General features: G+C 44.2%; 2 protein-coding genes across 4 annotated transcripts in view; one reads left to right on the top strand and one right to left on the bottom strand.

The window, feature by feature from the left end:
• Window positions 1-36: 36 nt before the first annotated feature.
• Window positions 37-16,066, bottom strand: mars1 (methionyl-tRNA synthetase 1). Of its 2 annotated transcripts, XM_049022760.1 has the most exons (22): window positions 15,829-16,066; window positions 14,917-15,007; window positions 13,983-14,061; window positions 13,606-13,737; window positions 13,310-13,385; window positions 13,048-13,226; window positions 12,858-12,967; window positions 12,641-12,757; window positions 11,547-11,750; window positions 9,282-9,483; window positions 6,162-6,236; window positions 5,843-6,013; window positions 5,243-5,338; window positions 4,182-4,299; window positions 3,529-3,742; window positions 3,179-3,310; window positions 1,804-1,908; window positions 1,525-1,720; window positions 1,075-1,146; window positions 885-911; window positions 547-657; window positions 37-466 (listed from the first exon to the last, which is right to left on the bottom strand). In XM_049022760.1, the coding sequence occupies exons 1-22, from the start codon at window positions 15,929-15,931 to the stop codon at window positions 317-319; spliced, it is 2,760 nt and encodes a 919-aa protein (XP_048878717.1). In that variant the 5' UTR covers window positions 15,932-16,066; the 3' UTR covers window positions 37-316. The 2 variants fall into 2 exon arrangements, with proteins under 2 accessions (XP_048878717.1, XP_048878718.1); XM_049022761.1 differs by lacking the exon at window positions 885-911.
• A 272-nt stretch (window positions 16,067-16,338) lies between these two features.
• The window catches only part of arhgap9 (Rho GTPase activating protein 9), a 34,029-nt gene continuing 24,190 nt past the window's right edge, over window positions 16,339-26,177 (top strand). For both annotated transcript variants that reach the window (XM_049022241.1, XM_049022240.1), the window contains exon 1: window positions 16,339-16,484. The gene's annotated coding sequence lies outside the window, so the exon portion shown is untranslated. The remainder of the gene's footprint in view (window positions 16,485-26,177) is intronic.

Raw genomic sequence — 26,177 nt, 5'->3', positions numbered from 1 at the left:
ATGTGCCTCGACCTGGAAGAATTCCACGGGTGCAAATTTATTTATTCGTCTTTAATGAAAACACGTTGGCAGCAAAGAGAATTTAGAGGGTAAATCGATCTGGTAACCAGTCCCTGCGACGGTCTAGGTTTAGCCGGTAATCTTGTGCTCTTGGAAACCTGATAATGTCCGAGATGTTCATCACGTAGTGGTTCCGAGCGCTGGTTCCCTCCGGACCGCTCGCTCATGGCAGCTCTTGCGACCAGCTGCGTGTTCCACCGCCCTGCTTCTCATATCTCTCCGTTCGTGCCCCCTCCCCCCCCCCGGTCTCCTGTCCTCATTTCTTCTTGCCTTTCTGTGGGACCGGCTCCGGGTCTCTTCCCTCGGCCACCGCCAGCTGCTTCTTCAGCTCCAGTAGCTTGGTCACCTCCACCGTGATCACGTTCTTCTCAGCCTTCTGGGCCTTCAGGGCACGGACTTTGTCCCCCTGTCCGCACGGGCAGTGGTTCAGCCACGCGGCACTGTCAGTTACCGGGCCGTCACAGACCGACGTTCTGTAGATCTTACCTGTTCTGCCAGTTCCTTCTCCAGCTGCTTTGCCCGTTCAGGATCGGCGCCGTTCCCCACGGAACCCGTGGGAGCAGGTGATGGGTCGCTGGCTTTGGGCGGAGCCTGTGCCTGAGAAAAGTAATGGAGACGGCAAAAATTTTTTTGGAATCTGGAGTCTGCCTTAAATCTATCAAACGACCGATCCCACCGCAGCCATGGTCATACATGTGATGTTCATGCGGTCATGCTACAGGAAACATGCACCGGTGTCAGGAGGTGGTGTAGCGTTAGCGACAAGACGTAGCCGTGGGCGATGACGACAAACAATGACAAAAACAATTCACAGCCCCAAATACCTGATTTTTGGGCTCCTCGTCCTCGGGCTGGTCGAGAAAGTGAGAGTGGAGAATTTGGCAACTGGTCGGGTGTTATGCAGGAAATTAAATTGCGTTGCCCTTTCTTTCGTCTAATAATAATTTCCAGCCCCAGTCAATTTTGCCTGAAGAACAGGAAAGCTAGCAATTGACAAGGTCCTAGAGCACTCACCTGCAGACCCCCAAATTTCTTCCTCAGTGCTTCAATCTGGTCGGCTTCTAGCTTCTGGAACAGCGGACTGATCTGGATGCAAAGCGGTGTGAAAGGAATCAGGGAGACCCGTAACGAGTAAACATGTGCATCACATTACATTTATTTAGCAGGCTGTTTCGTCCAAAAAAAATTTTAAATAAAAAACCGAACAAGTGAGGGTTGGACAGGAGGGTGAGCAACTGGGATTAAGGGCCTAGCTGAAAGGCTTAATGGGGGAACCAATCATCCAGCCATGGGATTTGAACCAGTGACCTTCAGATCAATGGCTCAATGCTCCAACTGCTCACAGAACTGGCTTTAAAGAAAACGAAATATTTGTCCTGTGCAAACAAAGGGCTCATTAAAAGAAGGTGCCGTCTTGAAAGTGAGGCTGGGGAACATGCGGCGAAAGTGCAACGCCCCGCTCACCGTGCCGATGCGGTGTCCGCAGGGCAGCACGCAGAGGAAGGCACCGGCGCCCCTGAGCATGGTGTCTGCGCAGCTGGGCGGCGCGCGCAGCTGCGCGCAGATGGTGGCGCTCACAGCGGGCATATAGGGCTGCAGCATGGCCGAGAGCAGGCAGGCCACGTTCACGGAGACGCCCGTCACCGTGCTTGCCCGCTGCCTGGAGACGGCGACAGGGTCACGTTAGCAATCCCGCTGCATGCGCCCAGGGCCTGTCGACCACGGGGGGGGAGGGGAACATACCTGTCTTGGCTCTCTCCTTTGATTTTCTTCCAAGGCTCATTCATCTGGATGTACTGGTTACCATGCCGGGAGATGTTGAGGATGCACTTCAGAGCGTCTCGTATCCTGGAAGAAACAAAGCGGTCAGCAGAATTGGCTTTGAAGCTAAATCAGTTACTTTAAAAATATACATAATTTCACATCTCAGACTTAATCTGAACATTCCGAATTAACCTACGGCATACACAACTACGCGTACCGTTCACTTGCATCATTTTCGGTTCGGAAAGCACAGAGAAACAAACGAACGCATTTCTTGACGCGCACACAGGTGGAACTTAACGGCAAAACCTAAAACAGATTTTCAACATAAAACGCATGCTAATTGTGGTTGTGAGCTGGTTACGGCTAATGTTGGATACAGTCAGAGAGAATCTGCAGTTTATCGACATTTTGGTTTCCCAGTAAATTACACCAACAGCGGAGGAAGAGTAGCTGATAAGACCAAGACCATCTGTCGTCGCCGTCATACCAAACTCGGATATTTTGCTGAAAACATAAGCAAATATACTAACTCATTCGTGATGACTTCATGCCAGTGTGTGTATGACTGGAGCAAGACAGAAACTACCTCTGTAAATTAATCTCCCTGTGACAATCAGACCCGGATTTAAAAAAAAAAAAATATATACAGAAATGCCTTAAACCCTGCAGCTGAAAAACACATTTAGTTCATTATGACATTTATATATATATATATATATATATATATATATATATATATATATATATATATATATATATATATATATAAAAAATAATATTTTTTTTTTTACTTATTTATTGTACGTATTTATCTTCACGTGCAAATAAGCTTCTCTTAGGTTTTGTCAGACACAGACGCATTGCCTTTCGTTTACAGCTGTTCCTAATTCTGTTTAAAGTTTTAATAACTTCAAAACAAATCGTTTCCCTGCTATACTGAAATTACACCGAACGTGAAACCAGAAATGAGGTTTGTACCAAGCCATGAATTTTGTGTACAGTTACACCCCTATTACAGTAAAAATTATTCAGTGCCGATTAATGGGAATCATGTCTCAATTATATATTTGCCAGTTTTTTTTTGTCCAAAAATATAAGTGAAGAAAGGATTGGGGCCAGACAGCAGGTCAGCCTGCACCCCTCATGCAGGGCCTTGCACAAGGGCCTAATGGTGATATGATTATTATGTTGGTCATGAGATTTGAACCAACGACCTTCAGGGCATGGGAATGCATCCCTATCCTGCTGAGATTCACACCACCAATTTCCCCCCAGGAACCAAACCCATCATCCTCCCTGACCAGTGAACGAGGCCGGGGTTGGTTAAGCGAGCTTCAGGCTGCATCCTCACCTAACCCTGTCCAAGAGCTGGATGTACTGCCTCAGCTCCCAGCCCACTTGAGCCAGCAGGCGCCTGTCCTCCTGCTGCAGCACCATCTCCGGGACACAGCCGTTGAAGAACTTGGTGACAAACATGCCAGCCCTGTGTAGGAGGGTTTAAGCCTGAGGTTAGCAAGGCCTGCACCAGGGCTTCTTAAAGAGCTCAGAGTCGTTCATTTGTCCAAGCGGTGCTGCATCTTCAGTGAATCGGCAAAGTTCAGGTTACACTCCAAGCAAAAAACAGAAATGGATGAAGCATCAACCAGAGAATTCTAGCCCCGGTTTTCGGTTGCCAAAACGGCACGTGCCCCCCAGCCTGACCTGTTGACAAAGTTTCCTAGGTTGTTGAGCAGCTCCGAGTTGTTCTTCAGCGCCATGTCGCTCCAGGAGAAAGCAGAGTCCTGGCCCTCGGGCCTGAGGTAGAGCAAGTAGAAGCGCCACACGTCGGCGGGGATGCCCGTGTCCTTCGCCATGTCCCCGAAGACACCCACTCCGCGACTCTTAGAGAACTTTGTGTCCTCGTAGTTCAGGTACTCTGAGTGAGAGAGGAGAGGAGACTCTTGCTTTGGTAAAAGGTCACAGGTATCTCATGGGGCTGGGGGTACAGAAGTCAGCCCCCAGATCGAGGGTGATATGATTGTTCTGTTGCACGTGAGATTTGAACCAACAACCTTCTGGATATGGGCACAGACCTCTATCCTGTAGCGCTGCACACCACCCATTTACCTTACCTTTCCCCAGAAACTAAACCCAATATAACAAATACAAATAGGATGCTCTCCATGACTGGTGAACCATGCTGGGGACAGCATGGCAGGCGTACTGGTTGGCCCGGGGGGTGGGGTGGATTGTGTGCTCACGCCATATATGTGTCCTCATGTGGGTTGAGTTCCAGTGACTCAAAGCAACTCCCGACATTCGCATTCGGACAGCCTACGGTGCCTGCATCCCATGTTGGGCGTTTCCGTGGTTACCTGTGGCGATGAGGTTGTTGACGAGTGTGTAGTTGTCCTGGGCACCCAGCAGCGAGCAGGGGAACACCACGCTGTGGAATGGAACGTTATCCTTGGCCATGAAGTTGTACAGCTCAACCTGAGCAGCAAAGGGGGGGTGGGGGGGGGGACATACTGAACACTAGTGTTGCAAACAGAGATGTACCTGGAAGTTATGGGATCCCGCAACGTTCTGGATGCTGGGTCCCCTGAATCAGTATACAGCCCCAGTAGGTAAACAAAACTCCATGGAGACAACACGTCTAAACTGCTGAATCCTCCATCTATCGCTTAGCCTGATTTATTTAGGGAGTTTCAGGTGTGCATAATAACCGACGTGAGACACGATAGCGATGGGATCTATCCGTTATTGCGATCTGTGTTTCTGTTTAAAGTCGTGTTTATTCTACATGTGGGTTCCATCATTCCCCAGTGATGGAGGCTAGGCTAAAGGGTAGACAGAGCGTAATATAAATCCAATGTGAGTGTAGTCGTCGATGACGTTTGGTAATAGGATAAATAAATAACAAAACCGATGCATGGAGTTTGTTTAATCTATGCATATTTCGCTAATAATATTAAAAACTACAGCACTGGCCAGTGTTTCCCAATTTGGTCCTTGAGGACCCACAGACGATACACATTTTTTTGCTCCCTCCCAGTGGACTGTCTGGCAGGGAGCTCGGAGGAAGCAAAAACATGAACTGACTGGGTCCCTGAGGACCGGATGGGGAAACACTTGTAGAGGTGATTGCTGATGGGATAATGCATATATAGGCCAGTTCATTTCAAAACAACATGATATTTAAATAGGAATGTTTCACAGTATCGATGAGGTACCAAAGCCGGTATTGAAGTCAACATTTTTCTATCGATTCAATACTATTGAAGCATGGAGCCAGTGCAACTCTTCTCAAGTAAAACACACGGAAGGCATAAATTAACATAAAAGAAACACAAGGCAACCCTGAAGACCGAGTCTACTGTGCGACTGGCTAGGGGCATTTTAACATGAATTCTTAATTTAATGCTCAACCAATTACCTGTTTTGGATTCTTCCACCATTTCTCCCACTGGTCAGTGTAGTTAGCGGTGATGGACAGATAGCCAATGGGAGCATCAAACCACACGTAGAACACCTGAAGTGGGGGGCAAGGCGAGCCAATCAGAAAGATCTTGCGTTCGGGTTGAAACAATGACCCGCCCATGGTTTGAAGAAATCACACACTGCCTGTAAACTCATTCTTGTTCCACTGTGCAGTTGATGCTTAACCACCATTTCCTGCAACTTCACGTACATCTTTCAAGGTTAAGACTCTAGGGTACTTGAACAATGCTCCTACCAGGACTTGAACCCACAACCTTCAGGTTCAGAGCCCACACCATTTAAAACACCACCTGCTGTTCAATAAGAATGAAAGCCGCTCATCTCTCCCGCTCAACAGAGTCACGGTTTGGTAGTTTCAGGAGGCCCATAATCCCGCTCTTTGATGCGTGCAGAGAGGATGTAGAGGAGGGAATTTCTGCCGCTAACTATGGAGGCGAAATGTAAATGGGAGCAGCAGAGAGGTCCTGCCGTCCCTCCGGCAAAGAATCATACCCTGTGAGCTCAGGTGTGATGGGGGGGGGCGACCTTCACTCACCTTGCCGGAGAAGTCGGGGTGGGGCACCGGCGTCCCCCACTGAAGGTCCCTGGTGATACAACGTGGCTTCAGGCCGTCCCGCAGCCAGGAGCGAGTGATGTGCCGAGCATTGCTGGTCCAGTTCCCCGAGCTCATCGACTGCTCCAGCCACTGGTCCAGCTGGGATTCCAACTGGGAGGCAGAGGTTATGCGAGGGGCAGAGCGGGGCTCATGGAAAAGACTAATACTCTAAATATGAGTATTATATACCGATAATCCAGTGACGTAGTATTAATAACTGTGCCCCTTCCCGCCACCCCTCCGCGGTTCCCATGATTACCTTGGGCAGATCTAGGAACAGGTGCTTTGAGGAGCGAACCACGGGGGTCTGTCTGCACACCTTACACTGGGGGTCCTGGGAAATGAGAGGGGGGGGGAGAGAGACAAAGTCAGACCTTAATCGTAGCTCTGAAGCGTTTCCATGCAACAGCAGTGTCACGTGACCATTCAGCCGATGACATCAGTGTGCGAGGAGGTGGATCTGCTGTCACTGCAGCCGATCCTTGCCGCTCATGACGCCCTCCTGCTGTGTCGGTAGGGTGACCTGAGCCGTCCACAACTAAACCATGACAGATCCTCCTACCGTGAAGAATGGAGCCTTAGCGACATTAACTAAGCTTTGGTTTTTTTGCTTTTTGAACACCTCTAGCTAGCTTTTATGCTAACAGCCATCAGCCCAGTTGCTCACCTACCAGCTGAAATATTCGATTGGACTAGTATCTTCGTTACACGGTCACGTGAAACGCTACGTACACCGTACAAGTAAACAACTTCCCACCATTTAGCGGCTTGTGGAAACTGTGATAGCCGTGCAAAAGTCACGATTCAGGATAATACCACCTCAAAACAGCCCCAATAAGGATATCAGAGTAAAGATGGAACAAACTGTAAATACCTGTGTAGTATACTTCAGTGAGAAAGAAAGATGAGAGCTGCAATGAGCATGGCTCATGCCATGAACTAAGGGAATGATCTGGCCCAAACTGACTTTCAGAAACACTCTGCATCATTGATCTCAAAATCCTTAATACTTGCCTTGAAAGGCAATCTTAAATGTATTTTCAATTAAGTGAAAATTCAACAAACCTAGAAATGAATTTCAGCAAATCATTAGAAAATATAGCGTTAAATACCCTTTCAATTTCCAACAATTTCTTATAATGACATACAAACGTGCCATTTAAATAACATATCAATTATATAGATACACATATACATCCATCCATTTTCCAAACCGCTTATCCTACTGGGTTGCGGGGGGTCCGAAGTCTATCCCGGAAACAATAGGCACGAGGCAGGGAACAACCCAGGATGGGGGGCCAGCCCATCACAGGGCACACTCACACACCATTCACGCACACATTCACACCTACGGGCTATTTAGCAAGTCCAATCAGCCTCAGCATGTTTTTGGACTGTGGGGGGAAACCGGAGTACCCGGAGGAAACCCCACGACGACATGGGGAGAACATGCAAACTCCACACCCATGTGACCCAGGCAGAGACTCGAACCCGGGTCCCAGAGGTCTGAGGCAACAGTGCTAACTACTGCACCACCATGCTGTCCCCCACATATACATTAAACCAATAAAACATATGCATAAAACAATCAGCATGCATCCTGAAATGATTTATATGTAAAAATTTGAAGGCATCCGTAAATGATTCAAAGATAACTGAATGATTTATAGATCTCTACAAGAAAACATGAAAAAGGATGTGTATGGCTATGAGGCAAACATGGGAGCTTCCTGAAAAGAAAGGCAAAGCATAAAATACTTAAGAAATTTAAAAATATCTACAGATTAAAGACCTTTCTGTTCCTTGTGACAGTTCTGCATTCAATGGTGATCTGGAGACCACGTATATTGTTATGATATTAGCAAACTGCAAAAATAAATTCGCTTAATTATTGATCACAAAACTGATTATTATGCAGCCGTTTTCAGTAAATGATTGTTTATTAAAAATGTGGAATCACTACATGTGAGGATATGCGAGTCTGGAAGGCTACAGTAAAATACTCACATTTCCATGCATCCACCCATGTAATGACAGAGCATATACTAGGTACCAGCAGGTAAAGACTGAAAATTGGCCAAGGTTTACATTTATTAAATCAGAACGCTTCATTTTGCCACTAAATAAAGACACAAAAAAATTCAAGTAATTATCTTGAATGGTTTTTGCGATTTGCCTGGTGGGGAAGCTCCTGATGGGACGAGTGGCACCTCACTTTCATTTCCATGGTGGATTTCTGCTGATAAATGTGGGATTTTGCTAGAATCTCCCAATAAACTTTATTTTGGTACCTAGATTAGTGATTTTTTGGTAGACTTCAAGGAGAAAAATGAAATATTTTGGTGTAAGCACTGGAAAAAAAAAAAAAGATCATTTCAGTGCGGTGTTTTTAGCAAAAAAAAAAAAGATAAAGTACAGGTTGGCAAAAAGAGTAAAAATAATTTTAATGGATGTTTGGAGAGAGATAAGCTGAATCTGTAACATTTTGGGTGTTTCTACACTCTCTCTCTCTCCAGCAAATGCACTTACCTGCTGCTACCTTAAACACAGCCATATTGGAAGTCAAACCCATAACCCCAGAGATGTGACGCTGTATATCAGTGTTTCTCAACCCAGGCCTCGGACTCTGACTGTCCACATTTTTGTTCCCTTCCACCCTCCAGCCAATCAAGAACACCAAACACCTGGTACAGGCAGTGATGGGTGGAAATTCTGATATGCGTGTTAAAAATACTTATTTCATATACAAAATTGCATTCTGCAATTTGTATTTTACTAACCGATTATATAATTTTTACTTTGACGCTCAGTATTTTCGTACAGGAAAACATAGGACATACCTTCCCCATAATGTACGTGTGACGTTTCGTGCGCAAACACTGACAGGAAGTTCAGTATTTTCAGACATTTCAATGAATGTTCATTAGAGCCAATAGTTGATCACTTGTGTTGAATCGAGACACAAACTCCACTCTGACCTATTTGTGTTTTTAAGATGTTGCAGAGTGTAGCTCTTGCCATTTTTCTTTTAAAGATTTTGTTGTTTTGGGTTATTTGCATCTGTGATGCAAAATTGGAAGCAGTTTTGTCAATTAAGTAACAGAAATGCAAATCTTTGAGTTTGTTATAAATCCTGTTACATTTATTTTCGATTGATTTACCATTATCTAGGTGCTCACATGAGTTGTTGGGACACATTCAAGAAATTTCGGAATATTTGATCTTTAGTTTGGTTTCTTATTGTGTCTCATTAAGCAGCGAATAAATCTCGCTCTTACGCTTGGCCATCCTGCCTGAGGACTGGGTTGGGGAAAAACTGCTGTAACAACCCACTAACCACCACAAGATCCTGCAAACCAGGCCGTCTCGGCCAGCTGACCTTGAGCTCCACGGCGTTGATCAGGCGGCCGCACTTGTCACACTGGTCTCCACGGGCCTCAGGGTAGCGGCAGTGAGGGCAGACCCCCTCCACAAAGCGGTCGGCTAGGAAGCGCTCACAGCTCTCGCAGCGCAGCTGGTCTACCATGTCCGACACCAGGAAGCCGTGCTGGTGAAGCCGCCAAAAGATGTCCTGAGCGATCCTGGGGCAGAGGGGCGGGGCACCGACATCAGACTAGCCGCATGGCTTCAGAACCGCGCCTAAATACCTTCAACACCAAATCCTTAACGCAAAGGCTTCGAATTCCCTTCATGCAATTTAAAGGCCTATATAGGCCTAGTCAAATTCATCCATCTTCCACAACCACGTACCCAGAACAGAGCAGTGTTAACTTTGATAACGAAAATTTTTTCATCATCGTTATCGTCAACGACCTTTATTTTCAGATTAAAATGAGATAACTAAATAAAAATGATTTCGTGAGACCTAAGACTATGACGAAGGGTATTGACACGAAAACGTTTGCCAGAGACGAGATACAATCAGACGTCAGACGTAATTTGTAGTTCGCATAATTTTAGTATTCAACTAAAATTTGAAGAGGTCCTGTTAGAGAAAATTTCTTGAAGCAAAGGTCCGGAACATCGTACTGTCTAACTATTTAGTGTGATATATATTTAAGTAGCCTATTAGTTGTATTAACATTGCATGTAATCAATATTTGACTGTCAAATCAAATAACTTCAGTACAATTCGGAAACTTTTATTTATCGTCACGCGACATGGAGCTGAATATATACGTATGACTGCCGATATGCATGTTTTCTCATTTACTAGTTTTAAAAGGACATTATAAAAGTAGGGCTGCATTTCAAAATAAGATAAAATTGTGAAAATTGTGCATGTTTAAATAAACACGAGCGTCACGAGCGTATCATGCCAGACGCTTGACATTTGGCAACCCTGAAAACGTACAGTTTTTTGTTTCACCCGAGTTGACATAAGAAATAACGTTACTTTATACGCTTGTTAAAAAGTGGAAACTTCAACGAAGATGAAATTACCTGAAAGAGCGGATTTTTGGCTCTATTCACTAACAGAATTGTAGCCTTTGGGTAATTATTTTGATGTTGAAAATGCTCAAATAGAATGGTTGCACTTCCTGCTACTAATAGCGGTTGAGAAGTGTGTTTTCAATGTTTGGAATTTTTTTTTGTTGATAATGGGTATAAATCCCTGAAACCATTATTGGTCTTTTTCTTTGAACATATTTGAAAATTTCAGGTGAAACGTTTAACAGTGAACAATACCAAATAAAAATATTACTAATATTTATTTTAATATTTTTACTTTAATATTCATAGAGAGCAGGCCTGGTGGCATTATAGCCTATGCATATTTTCTCTGAAGTGATTTTATTTTTTCTGATTTTACAGTACTCAGTTTCTGGGCAAACAAACATATGTTTGCTTCAAATAGGAGTGAAATCTGTGTATTTGTGTCCTGCACAGTCAGACCTTAACACCATTCCTTAACATTGGTTTCATTTCATCTTCGTGAACATAATGACTTTTATAAATTGGAGGGAAACTTTAAACATTATACTCTGCACTTTTAATTTTAGTCGGCTAAATCAACTGTAGTTTTAGTCGACTAAAACTAGACTGCATCTGGTTCTTGTCCACAGGAGGAATCCAAAATAAAGTGAGAAAACACATGCAAACACGGGAAGAACACATATCGCATGCGTGAGCACACAGACACACACACCTGTACTCATTCCTTTGTGGGGACTCTCCATTCGTTTCTATGAGCAAAGCCCTAATCCCAACGATGACGACCTTAACCCCCACCCAGCCCTAACCTTAACCCCCACCCAGCCCTAACCTTAGCCCCCACCCAGCCCTAACCTTAGCCCCCACCCAGCCCTAACCTTAAGTAACCAAACAAAATGCAAATCTTTTAGCATTTAAAAATTTTTTTTGATTGCAGACACAGATTCTATTGAATTTCCTCTTGTGGGAAATGAAAAGGTGGTCCCCACAACGTCAAAACAACAGGATTTTATCACATTGTGGGGACAATGAAAGGCAAACACACACACACACACACACACACACACACACACACACAGAGGTGAATCATAGTCCTGCAGGTGTGAACACACTGCTGCTTGGAGGTTAACGGTTTCCTTTAAACACACACATGCCTCTACACTGACACAAACACAGGGACGCACACGCGTGCCCATGGGGCCTTCCTTACTCCGTCTGCTGGTCGGTCGTGGTGCGGCCAAAGAAGTCGAAATCAATCTGGAACCAGCTATAGATGTCGGCGTGTACTTTGTGGTACTTGTCGCAGATCTGGCGGGGGGTCAAGCCCTCCTCGCGGGCTTTGTTCTCCGTGGCTGTGCCGTACTCGTCGGTGCCACACACAAACAGCACGTTCCAGCCACGTAGGCGGCCGTACCTGCAAGCGCACACACACACACACACACACACACACACACACACACACACACACACACACACAGGATTATCTCTGGACACCTCCTAGGGCAGATTTACAGGAATAGCAGAACACCCCCACTGCCCCCCCCCCCCCCCCCCCGCACACACAAATTGCTTTTGCCTCTGGAGTTAGGCCTTCACCTTAAAATTATCCTAGAGTTGCCCTGGAGATTCAAGTCCATGTGGGGGGCTTGGTCTTGCATATTTATTATCTAATATATCTTTTTAAAAAAATCAGTTTAAAGTTAAAACTGTTTAAACCTAAAAAGTCTAAACCTCTACTGCTTTTCTCTGACAATCATAATCATTTTCATCCTTGCCGTTTACATAAATCCATCGGGTTTGTGAGAAATTGATGAACTCCTTTTCAGTTTTATAAATACCCCAACATTTATTACAACAAAATGACATTGCTAGGACAGCACGTTACATGCCTGCTGTATTAGTATATTCAACAAAATACTATAAAATTTCTTGTCATGAAATCCAGATATGTTTGTTGTACATGCTCTTATGACCAAATCACATTATTTTTTTCGCGCCCTTTGTATTGTGTGTCAACGGCAGACTATTTGCGTAACCAATCGACAAAGAAAGCGATTCAAGTCCCACCCAAAGTACCAAAGTAGTACCCCAGCTGGATTGGCACTTTCAGTACTGAAACTTTTGGCACAGCTACTCCACTGGAAGTCAATGGAAAATGGAAAGTACCGAAAGTACCGAAAGTACGGTACCTGACGCTGCGTGAAAAGCGCTCTTAACATTCTGGTACAATAACGTTTATGCCCAGAAGTAGTGCCAAGTAAGACGGTTAGGAGTGTGAGTGACGAGGAAGGGGGCAGCGGTCACCTAGCGAAGACGTCGGCACTGAGTACGCAGCCGATGATGTTGCCCAGATGCGGCACATTGTTGACATAGGGAAGCGCGCTGGTGATGAGCAAATTCCGGCGACCCTCCTGTGGCAAGCTGGCAAAGAGTCGCAGGGAAAGGCATTAGCTTACGTTTGTGTGCGTCGGCATGTGGGCGCTATGGTGGGAAGTGCCTGTGTGCGGCGTGACCGACTCACATGGGGTGCTGCCTATCTGCCGGGGCGGGGAAGTCAGCTACCTGTCGTCTCCACGTCTCCTCGGCAGCCTGGATCTCCTCCTCGGTCATCTCACGCTCGCTGCTGTTCTCCTGGATGTCAGAAAGGTGAGACGTTCGGCAAGCTGGCTAGGCGCCGTCCCACGGGAGAATCACCCCACCACCCCTCTCACCTCTGGCTGGCTGCAGGACTGAGTGTCCCGCCGCTGAGTATGAGGCATCGGCTGCCTCTGCACGAAGTTCCTGAGTGCCGCCTTGCCGCCCTTCTCATTTAGGATGCTCCGGGCGGCTGCCTGACAGGCCGGCAGCGCGGTGACACGCTCGAACCATGCTGCCACGTGCCGAGAGTCACCTGGGAGACACACAGGGTAAAGCGAGGAGGCAGCGGACGAGGCAGCGGACGAGGCAGCGGAGAATACAGGCACGCACGCTCACCTGGCAGGAAACTGGCGTCGGAAAGGAAGGGGTACAGCGCCCCCCACAGGACGGTGTCAGCCACTGTCGCTGTCTCCTATTAAAAAAAAAAAAAATAGCTACATTATGTTGTGAAGAACCTGAGGTCACATGTCGTTTCCTTTCAACTGGGCACAAAGACAAAAGAAAGAGGTTATGTTTTTGACAGACGCAAATCTCGTTTGGCAAATTAATGCCAGTCAGAATCAACAGAAAAGTTATAACACTAAGACGACGATCAGAATATCGAAGCCCCTTTAAGTGGTTACCCAGCATACCGCTGTGAGGAAAGTGGTAGGTTTTTTGCTCAGGCTTTGCTCCAGGAACCTGAGGGGTCCTTCCAGGGCTCCTGCCGCTTCCGTCCTCTTCGCCTGCAGCACTGACAGGTGGAGCGCTTGCATCAGAGCAGGCTGAAAGAAACACAAGACAGACCATGAAATAACAGCCACGGCTCGGGGAGAGAGCAGGGCAGCACTTCGACTCATGGCCTCCGGGTGGAGCAGTGGCAGAGGAGCCCCACCTCCGACCTGAGGGACCATCACCTCTCATCAGTGTTCCCTGGAGTGGCTTCCAGTCACCTAGAACCTACACGATGTGCTTCAGGCCAAGAGAGCAGCCAAGTGAACAAAAATGAACATTAAACTGATGGTCTCACCTGAAGTTCTGTTGCCTCCCATTCCAGCCACTGGTCCGTCTGACTGCTGGCTTCCTGTCCACTAAGTTCAAACAGGTATCTGTGAAGAGGAAACGAGACACATGCAGGGAAAACCCCATGAATTTTCCCTCTGCTCTTGGTCACACTATGTTGAAGGGACCTTGAGTGGCGGAACCCCTGACTTGAAATCAGGATTCGAAATTCCTTTCCAAACTGGAATGGCCACAACTGAAATGACCAAATTACAGAAATTACCAGAAAGGAAACCTTCATGTTTAAGACTGATAGCTGTGGAAATCACACTACATATGGGTGCTGTACAATAAATTATGTAAATAAACATGAAGCAAAGTTCACTGTGACCCTTTGATCTATACCAATATACCCCATAGCCACACAGTGAAGAAGTGATTACCATGATGATTAATCAACAATTCTGGATGAGGGTTCTACTGAAATATCACTAGTTTCGAATGCAGATCTGAAAGAGCAACGTAGTCCATCTTCGTGGAAGGATGCAGCTATCTGTACCATCCCGTACTCGGGCTTAAGAGAGAGTCATGTCAACATTCCCCAGGCGAAACAGATCATATTTCAGTGCCAATACCACTAGTGCTACTGAGCCTGAAATACGCCTCACCTCAAAGCTTCTGTGAAACACTCATGTGAAGCTAATAACTCCATTTCGGTACCAGTGTGCATGCATGAGAAATTGCCACCACTGATGGGAGTTTTATAGAGAAACGCTTAACTGTGAGGAGCCAAGAGAGAAGGTGAACCTGGATGATCAGATCTAAGGATGCACCAGTGGGACCTTGGAGTAACCAGAAGCATGTCAACCAAGGAGACGACACTGGGAGAATGGGAGTAAACTTTCACCATGGAGTTCTAAGGAGCCTGCAAAACTTTCCGTCCTGCTGTGGGAGCCACCGACCTGCAGATGGCATTGGGCATGAAGAGATAGTCTCCCGAGGATGACTGGAGCACAGGCAACACAGGGTGGCTCAGCGTGGGCACGATTCGCTCTGCACAGAGAAAGAGGGGATTAAGTCCAAATGCTGGAAATCAACAAGGCATCAAACCTGTGGCCTGTACTATGGAGCTGGGTTACTGGCTTACTGGGGTAACTTGTCGGATTTAAGCCAGCAATCCCGCTTCATAGTGCAGGCCACTGGGCAAGGTTCATGTGGTTCACATTTCTGCTTCTAAGTGCTAGAGAGGAACATGTGTCTTACACCACGAAACAGAATCAGAATACTACATGACCACCAGTGCAGACCATATAAAATGAATATGGGTTTCTGCATGTTCAGTTACTGTATTCAAACTCATTCAAAATTCTCATCCTTTATGTTGACGTATCTTCACACTGCATCACATTATAGGTGAAATTGTTTGGCATTTCTGTCATTCTGGGACTGTCACCCAACCCTGCAGGACAACCGGTTTGTCAGTTAAAGTCAAAGTGGAGGAAAAAAATCCAGTTTTATTTTCACATTTGAGGAAGCAAATCCAACTCTTTAGTTGCAATGATTTAACGTCACATCATTTCAGAACGGCGTGATTCACACCCAATGTGGATGATATCAAGACTAGAATTAAGGGTCACACTAAATAAGTACGAAAAAAGAACTGAAATCACTTAAACCCTTATCTGTGCATTTGAAGTGAAAGTGTTCGACTGAAACACTGCATTTCAAATGCAGCAACTATCATTTTAACTCACATAACACTAAGCAGTAGCTTTTGGCCGAACACCGATTGCCACGGGAAACACTCCCATAGATTTGTCACTGATGGAATTATGCCTGCTCTTTTAATTGTGTAGTGGTAAATGTTCACTCACCCTCCGGATTGGCATGATGGATGTCACATTTCACTCCAGTCAGTTCCACTGCCGCCAAAACCTTCATACACTGTGGATTACCTTCGCTCACAAAAAGCTTCATTTTACCGGTGGTGCTCTAGAGTTGAGTAAATAAAAACCCTTCTCGTTCGAACTACTTATACTCAGAAACCTACCTCGCCGGCAAAGTAATATTGTGAGTCTGATGCAACTACGACATAATACCTAATGGCGAATATTGTAGTTTTACACATGTAGCGTTGCTTGCCACAGAAGGGGGGTAAGAGTTCTCTGTAAACTACACTTCCCAAGAACATGCACACACGCTTAAACTTACTGTGCCACTATTGGCAGAATCATTCACCGCCTCCTTAAAACTTTGACTCTGATTGGTTCATATAGATCACATGGAGATGGTTGAGCGATAAACGTCGAATTCGTAGGGAAGTTTTAATGTTCGGTAAAAATTCATGAAGTCAGCGTTAAACCACTGTCACGTGACACGTCAAACAGGTGACGTTTTGAACCTCTCAAGCTATGAAACGAGACATTTCAACTACTGTTAGATTGCAAGGTGCAGGATGGTCACCGTTAGTTTAAATCGTTTACGTTAATTTTGAAAAAAAAAAATCACTGAGACAGTTAAGCTTATTATGGTGAGTGTAATTATTTAATTATTATCTTGTGTGAGCTTTAATTGTAATTTAATTTATACATTGACGCTTTTTGTGCTGGTTTAAATGAAATTTCAGTTCACTGTTATTAAAGTTAACTTTTCCGCCTAAAGAAACCGAAATTCGTGTATAATGTTTCAAGCCTGTTTCCACTACGCTATGGAATTTGATGCAATGCAAACTAATGTGTTTTTCAAGATAAGTTTTAAAAAGGAATCCATGTAAAGTCCGTGATTTGCAAAATAATAGACACGACAGTTCGTGAAGTTATATTTTCTGTCTTATTAAAAACTGTAAGATATATGTATAGGACCCATATGATTAAAAGTATTATTCACCGTAATCTAAATTAGGAAAAGTATTTCATTGATACAGGCCCAATAGAACCCAGGATTTATAATCCCGTTTTTGATATTTTACGAATACCACTGAATCGAGTATGTTTCAGTTATTTCCCTGTATCCAGCAGTCATAGCGCATTATGTCGTGACAATCTCCCGTAATGTTACTTGTTTTATATACCTGCGTTAACACTGATATGTATCGTATTGAAAAGACGTATATAATCATGACTCTGATTATACTCAGGAAAAGTCTCTCTGTGCGGAGATCTTGTTATTCTGTAAAGTTCTCCATTATTCAAAAATGAATTCGTAAATGTTGCCGTTTCTGCTACGTTACTTTTCTACCGTCGCCTTTCGTCTCGCATCCATTGGTTACAGAAGTTTGAGTCCTAGAAAGTGGTCCTCTAATGTGATCCAGATTAGCCCGTTATTAAGGACTATCTAGCAGTGAATGTCGAAAGTGTGGGCAACAGACAAAGCCCAAGCTGAAGAGCAAAGCTGATGTCGACATCGTCTAGGCGATTCAACATTAATTACAGCGTTTCTCCAACATTCCCTTCCGTATTTCCCCAAAAAGATCGCAAACTGTTGATTCGCTGTACATTACGAATTTACGAGGGATCTGCTGCCAAACGTCGTACGTGCAACAATATGAAAGTTTCACAATCGTTTTTATATTCCCAATCCAACATTCCGGTAACTGCGCCCCGATGCTCAAGTGCATGTTGTTAAGGAGATTGTTGAACAATTCACCTGCTGTTTGGCCATTTTATGCATACTCTTTGTATGCTGTGGGTGTATGAATTTAATCAAGAGAGATTGCATTCTTTTATTTTATTTATAGGTTTTTATGGAGAATGTCAGTTGTGCATTTGGACTGTTTATACTTATTTCTTATATAATTTACTGTAAGAAATTAAGCGTGAGTGCCCGATCGCGTGTTGTATAAGCACTAAGCCAGTGTACGTAATGGACAGTGTAACTACGTGTGTCGTAGATGGTGGGAGTGAAAAATGCATGTTTTTGAAGTTTTTGGTTGTTTCCTCACTTGAAGAGTGTGCTTAACAGTCATCTTGTGAGAGAACAGCCTGACAAACACTATCGTTTTCAATTTTAAGTAACCTACAGCGTGTGTTCAAGTGTCCTCCTTGGTGGGATTAGTAAAATCGCTTTAATTTTTGTGTAATCGACTAAATGTTTTTTTTTTTTTTTTTTGTGGCGTCCTTCTCACTTTTAAGCTGCCGTATTACAGGCCTGCAGTTAGGGTATGAATTGTCTTTATGAAACCATCATTGGACTTTATCATTAAATTGATCTGTAGCTGAAGTGTCCGGTCTGTAATGGTAATTAAGCAGCATGAAGGGCGAGATAATCCCATGCATTTTCAGGCTCGGGATCATCGGCAGCTTGTGAATTGGTTAAGACCATGCAGCCCAGGGTGTTTGGCAAATGTTGTACAACTGGAAAAAGAATGCAATGTTTATTGATAACGTAATCAATGTAGCTACTACTTGTTTCTTTGGTCATACTCTCTGTCTAGATCTGGAAAGTGTTTAATTCTGCCTCATTTGTCAGTTGTACGTCTAATTATGTGTAAAATGTCTCGTATATGAACTAGACATTGAAGTGAAATGACAAACACCAGAAAGAAATCATTCTGACAGTTTATAAATGGGGATTTTTCTTATATATATTTTTTCTTTTCACAAGTTTCAAAATGAGTTTTTCATTGACATCACACACACACGCGCGCGCACACGCACACACACACACACACACACACACACGGGGCCACATTGCTATGACCTATACCGGAACTGCGAAGCTGTATATATGAACAAAATGAATATCCTAGTCCACATAGCGAAGATGTTTAAATGGAAAAAAGACTTCAGAATTTATATGCAATAGATAAAAGCAGAACAATACGATGTCATAAATATTGCTGCAATCTATCCTTACACGGCTGACATTTTGGAGCGATTTCACTGAAACGATCACGGTCCAGTAACTCAATTACTGCCCCGTCTATCATCAAGCTATCAGCCAGTTCTGTCTGAACCCTCGTCCTGACATGTGTGCACTGGTGCGTTTTTGAACGGTTTTATTCTCTGGTCCTGTTTGGCCGCCGTTAGACTGCGCTCCCTGGTTAGCAGGGTGTCCTGTGCGGCCGCCGATGCTCTCGAATCTCTGAACTGCTCCCGATTTGCAGGCCGGTTTCGTTTCACGTGTTGTTTTTTTGTACAGACTTGAAATCGCCTAAGCAAAGATGGTTTCATCCTCATAACCAACTAAGCACTTATCGACCCCATCTTGGTAAAAAAAATCGTTTTCATGAATTAGTCAGCGTGTCCTGTACAAACAGACCGGTGGTAAATAACCCTTATTTAACATCCTTGAAGGGGGGGGGGGAGGAACGACGTTTCCGCTTCGCCTCGGGAGTTATGTCTGCGATGTCGGATGACCTGCAGTTTGCATTCATGCACATTAAGGCGTTTTGTGGATGTGCAGGATGTTACACTTGACAGCACAAGCTTCAACCGTTATACAACTGTATACAATTTTCCTGAAGTAAAGGTACAACTGCAGCGACCTGCGGGATCTCCTGCCACTAACCGTCTAACAAATGATGGGTTTGGTCAGGCTGATGCCTCTGCAGCCTCACTTTTGTAAAAATGACTGCAGCTCGACTTCCTATTTACCAGCAATAATGAACTCAGTGGGAATGCATTGTATTTATTTACATCTAGTGCACGAACAATTGGCAGCTTTTTCTTATTTATTTTTTTCGTTTGGCACCCTGGACATTTGGTCTGAAGCTTAACTTTAATGACCGCTTTCTTCCCTGGTGGACTATATATACCAGAACCCCTGTCCCCACGCCGTTGGGTCGGGTCGGGACTCCGGGACAGGCGCACGCTGCTCCCGCCGCCACTCCACGCATTTGGTCTCCGATTGCAGACAGAGCCATCGACATGCTGCGGGGCTGATGTGTCTTGTGGGGTTATCCTGCCATGATATTCCCAAATACACCCCATTCTGGGCTTCGTGTCAGTACATCCTCAGTGTGAATGTGTTAAGGTTGAGTCATCAGCTGAACCCGCGCGAGCACAAAGATATGCAACTAAGTGTAATTATTGCACTGCGATTGAGAAAATAACTGAAACCCAATCGGCCAAGGTTGTTCAATGTAAAAGTAAGGCTTATATATTTGTTAAAACTTCTCGTTATTATAGGGTTGTACAAGTACTGTTATTAAGAAAAAAATATATAACATTGAACAGTCGGAGATTCTACGCAACACAAGTGAATATCATAGTTACTTGCAGACTAAAAATAAAAGTGTATAGTGCAGTATGAGCTTGGAAAGTACGGAAACTATGAGTCGATTTATTTCCACCCCAACTCTAAATACTGCCATTCCTACTATACCCAGATATCATAATGTTATTGTTTCAACGTTGAATTATGGTTCGTGTTAAATAATCAACGGTGAAACTGGATTGAATTTTGGTCAGATTTTCAATATTGAAAAACTGATGGTGGCAAAACCTTGATTCAATGTTGATATGAAGTGAGAGATTGAAGATCAACGTTGTTTCAGTCTTTTTGTCTGAAATGGAATCAATGTCATTTCAACACATATGAGTGCAACCTGGGTAGTGATAGTTGGAAACCGAAATTGCATTTCCTGATAGCAAAAGGAAAAACTGCATCCTCATGCAAAGGACATTTTCCATCTCAAAATGAGCTGTTCTTTGAAGAGGACATTACTGTCGCCTTTGTAAATGAACGGAATACCTCTTATGACACTTATACCCAAAGTAATGACGGGGTAGAAAATCAAAAGGAAAAAAATCAGCACTTGTATAAAAGATGACTGCATCGCAGATGAAATCTGGAAAACCTTAAAAGGAAACTGGTAAATGCAAACGAAAGCAGGCATATGCCATTTAAAAAGACTGACTATAGAAACTATAAATCTATATTTGAAATTCCGTAGCTTAGATGGGTGGTTAAATTTGTTCGTCGTTCTGTGTCTTCCGTCAGGCTAGTTGTTGCTGATTGGAATCCGTCGCATTTGGGGATGTTTAACAGACCTCAATGCGCTGCTCTTTCCCGCGTCCAGAACGGCACCCGTGTCTGTTTCCGACCAAACAACAGGTGTAATATTATCTGCCGTGTGTGACTCCCCCCCCCCCTCACCATCACCGCCACCACTGACATCAACGATGATTTCAGAGAAGCGCAGGAGGCCTGCAAATGATGCAGTCAAAGTGATGGCGTCGCGGATTCATGTCCTACGTCCAGATCCTTTTTGTTATTGATTTGCGCTAGAGGGAATGAACCACGAGCCTTTTTTATTCTGTTTTAAGTACAGGCCAGTGTCAAAGGAAGTGCAGCCCACGCGAAAGAAAAAAAGAGCCAGTTTGTTGTTTGCACTGTTTTATTCTTAAGCCCGGATTTTAGGTACAACTCAAAGTGCTTTTGCTTATACGGAGGGTAACGAAGCGCATTAACACGTAAATGCAAGTTAAATTCTCAGCCGGTTGTTTGTGAGGCCCGAGTCGGTCCCCATCGGACAAAGTAAAAAGTTCAAAATCTTTAATATATATTACTTTGAGGAAAACACACCCAATAAAGCACAAATGATCATTTTCACTGTCAAGGTCGCTCAGCCATCATTTGCGATCCTCTTGTTCGCGATCAATGTTTTTATGATTTCTCTGTTGTATAGATGTATACGACATTACCTAACTAAAATGTTTTGTAGACGATCAACGCAGACCACATAACTGAAAAATCTGATAAAGCACGTTACTGTGTAATAATCATCCTTAATTTCGCTACTCGGGTATCTAAAGTTCGGAAAAAAGTTACCGTCAAATTCATCCTTAATTCGTCATACATGAATTGGAGGCAATTATGACGGTGAAGATGCAATAAATCACAAGTTCACTTCAACAGGTCAAATAAAAACATTATTTTATGGTGTGTGTGTGCAATGTGTGTATAGTTTTTGCGACATGTCGTGTATCTTTGTGCAGCGTCTAAGAACTGGAAATTTTCAAATGTGATTAAAATTAGCTTTCATGAGTAATCGTGGTGTTTCTGTAAATATCAGTTCAGAATGAAGAAATAACCCTTTCACAAAATAGCATGTCTGATGTATGACACACTGCAGTGCTTATGTCTAGACTGTCAAAATGGCTAGATATGATGTAATTTTTACCACCAACTTGACCTCAATAAATCTACAGTCTAGTATACCATTGTTTTGTACATTTTATACAACTTCTTAGGAATTCCTGTTGCTATGGTGGCAGTTGCTTGGCTCCACCAATTACGTTCCTCCCAGTGAACCATCCTCCTCTGTGATTGGCTATTTTTACCCAGACACATTATGACAATAAAGGTGAAAAGCCAATCCCACTGATTCCACCCTTCCCAATTCAATATCCCAGCCCTGGATCCGGGTGCCCGGACTATAGTGGGGACAGGCGGTGGGCTTCAACGTTTTGTTTTTGTCTGTACATCAATAATTCATCCAGTGGAAAAGATGAAAACCCATTTTTTGGCTGTAGGCACTGGCTGCATACAGAGAGGCGTGGGGCTATGAGGGTGCTGCCTTGTTTAATGGGCAGGAGAGTGTTTGGGGGAGCTCATTTTTTTCCAGAAGCATTTTTACTTCACATGATTTTTTTTTTTGCCCTCTTATCCTCACAAAAAAAAATAAAATGGAACATTTATAGAACAGGTCAGATCATTGTTTGTGTTACCAAGTATGTTTTGTATTGTAATAACAGTGCTAGAGTTTGTTTTTAAAATAAACTCTTCTTTTATCACACTTGTTTAAATACTAACTTGTTTTTGGGTCACATTTTCGGCGCTTATTGGACATGACATTTGTAATTTTTTTTTTTTGAGGCTTTTTTAATTAAAATCACATTTTGCACAAACTAATAAATCAAAATATGCTGGAGGTAGATTTCATGCTCGCAGAATCAGGACGGTGTTAGGAGTAGGGAGAAGAAAGGGAGGGAGACCAGCCAGACCAGAATGACCAGCCACGCTGTTTGTAGGAACTGGTTGTCCCTGTCATGTCCACTGCCTCATATTACTGATTTAGATCTCTGGTAGAACCAGGTAGCTTAATTTGAATATCGTGTGCAACATGGGAGACACCCACTGACCTTGATGTCTGACACCACACATGCCAAATACAGACAGAGGCTGCTTCATAGCTACCCTAACGGAACCAGTCTTCTTAACTTTAAACACAACCATTGCTTGAAGCACCAGATCCTCAGAAGTGGTAAACGGACAAATCCCCCCGCCCCCATGTCTTAACCGGTAGCTGTGCAGTCTCCAGGTAGCAGATGAGAATTTGTTTGGACCAGATTTAACGTGATGTGTGCAATGTTGTAAAAGTGGGCCGTAAGTCTGTGATGGGCACTTTGACAAGGCCGCCCCTTGTGCTGCCCGGTCCGGGTCCCGGTCTCACGTCCTCCCGCAGAGTGATCATGCCCCAGTGGTGACGGAAACCGCTCGCGGATGCGGGGAGGTTGAGTTCGCTTTGCCGATTCTCTCTCTGCTAAGCCCGGCGTATCGAAAGGCGTTTCCCTCTTGCTGCATGAGTGGCACGTGAGGAGTCAGTTAAATGCGCCACCTTGACGAAACCTTGGCCACCTGTGTGATGAATACATTTTACTCCCATGGTACCTGTGGGAGATTCGCATCTTGCATAGGCTTCCCAGACCCTTACTGCTTTACTAATAATTCCTAGTTCCAGAATGGATTTGGGCAACAGTAGGGCGGAAGCTAATGGTGCTAAATGCAGGTTTAGAACCAAACTTGACTGACTCGCTCAGATTCTTTTACCTGTTTGTGCAGCTGGGTATTCTGCTATTTCTGCTCTCCAAAGCTCATCCTCCACCCAAGTGTATCTCTGGCTCTACACTGTGCAGAAGCAGCTGGTTGTAGCCCTTCTTTGTAAAGCGCTGTCCTCCCACGGCGAGGGGAACGCAAATCCGTTTGGATCCTCTGTCCACTGGACGGACAGCAGTATGGGGGGGTGGGGGGGGGTGAGATGTCAGTGTTTTGTTTTTGTACAAACGGCCAGACGACCGTTTTACATTTCTGCAGGTATAACTCCAGGGACCAGAAGATCTCTTGGGGCTGATGCAGTGTGGCTGTTTTTATTCACAAAAATAAAAACAAAGTTCTATAAAAGCGCCGCGTCTCTTGTGTATTTCCACGATTAATTAACTAGCATCTACATTCCTAGAGATGAATTTGTGTAGCTGGAATTTTGGTTTGGTAACTTGTAACCTCTCTGGCCCACGTTTCACAGCTGTGGGTTAATGTGTTTACATGAGCTGAAGAGTGTTTATATAGCCTGATGTCTTCTTTGCCCTCCTGCTGGATGACTGGTAGCCGAGACCCAGAAAACAGGCCCGAAATTCCCTCACTCTGTTTAGTCTCCTTTCCTCTCTCTCTCTCTCTCTCTCTTTCTCTCTCTCTCTCCCCCTCTCTCCATACTAATCTCCCTCATATCTCAGAACTGGAACAAAACAGATTTGTTTTCCTGCAGATTATTTTTTCCTTCAGTAAGTATATTATTTGCACATTTTTTTTTAGCAATCACTGGTTCAATCTCTTTTTTGCTTTTTTTATACACCTAAGAAGGCTGAGTAAAAATACTTTTAAGCGTGTTACATTGTGTATGTAATTAAGACATATACATACAAAATTTTAAATGCCATAAAATTGTACGACATAAATATTTCCTCACAAGAATTGTAAGTATATGCTTTGTAGAATGACCCTGCTTGAGGTTACACCTTAAGGAAGTGTTTGTGTGGGTTTATATATTCACGCGTGCAAAATGAATATGAGCACATTTTACACCTCACCACAGCATTTGAAGTGCGGCCATTTTGATTTTCCAATTTGCTGTTCTTTATATTTTTAATTTATGCTGTTTGTTATATATATTCAAAGAGTTGAAAATGGTCTTCTCAGTTTTTAATTGTGATTTACTGAATAAAGAGTACTACCAGCACAAGAAGATGTAGCAGGTTAGATGCATGAGATAACAGGAAATCAAAGGGAAGTCTACAGGAAATGGTTTACTCTAGGTACTTAGCAGTATGGTGACAGGCTAACAACCAAGACGCATTGTTCTAACAGATATGTGCCAATTTTTTCTCAGTCCATTCAAATTTTTTATATTTAACAATTATAAAAATGTTTCACAAATGTCGAAGCACACAGCTGAAAGTAATTTCTGAAACATTCATAATGGGTAATATAAGCGTGAAAAGCAGATTTGTTTATGGAATTCACGTTTATCACACGTGCTTTTGTACAACGAGCTACTCACAAGCATCCCACAGACTGACAGTACATTCTGGAATGCCGGAGTAGCACCAGACATTATGGAGACAAAAATAATTAACAGAACCATAGATAACACAAAACAGTAAGCAATGTAAAATCAATGAATAGGTTTGGGGTAAAGGGCATTGTTGGACTGTGGGGCTTCATCTGCTAGCTGGGATTATACTGAGTGGCTGTACCGTTCGGAACAGAGATGAGAGGCTGGTTGATGAGGCAGGCTGATGAGGCCAGGGGCACAGCTGACCGCTCCGGTTGGAGGGGGTGGGGGCTTAATCATAGAGATGTTATGTCAGTTTATCCTGAATCGTAAGGGGTGCTGTATGTTAAGGTGAGGAAGAGCTGGCCAGTTTTGATGCCATCACCTCACTGTCTTTCTGACGGATGCACCTGTGGCTTTTGCATCCAGTGCTGACACGTCGTGTTTGCTGAAGCGTGGCTCTGTCCACAACTCAAAGTTGCAGTGCTCTGGGCCCCGTCGTCCATGTGCAGGAGCTCTCGTGTCTACTAAACAGTTATATGGCCTCATGCAGACCCATCTGCCTGGGGTGTCACGGTCCAAAGGGCATCTCGTCTGGGTTGTCAGGGAAGGGGGCGGGGGAGGAGAAGCCCCTGTGATTTAGTCCCTGAGACAAATCCATCTTATCATCTGTTTTCACACATACACACACACACACAGAAAGCATGGCAGCACTGCGCTGTAATCTATGCAAATGCGAATCTGCGGACAGATCTCTTGTGCACTGGGAATAAACAGCGACCTGATGGGGGCCGCACTGCAGCGACGGGTTTGGCAGAGAAAGACCGTCTGTCTGCTGGAAGACAATGGTCACATCAAGCTCCAGTCCCCAGTCACTCCCTGCTGCCCATTGTCAACACCAGCTGATCTGGGATAGGTGCTCTCACTCGCTGGTGCGGCGTGGGTGCAATC

Source organism: Brienomyrus brachyistius, chromosome 8 (assembly GCF_023856365.1).
Source record: "Brienomyrus brachyistius isolate T26 chromosome 8, BBRACH_0.4, whole genome shotgun sequence".
NCBI lineage: Eukaryota > Metazoa > Chordata > Actinopteri > Osteoglossiformes > Mormyridae > Brienomyrus > Brienomyrus brachyistius.
Note: the sequence above shows the minus strand (reverse complement) of the source record. Positions and strands in the feature narration are given on the sequence as shown.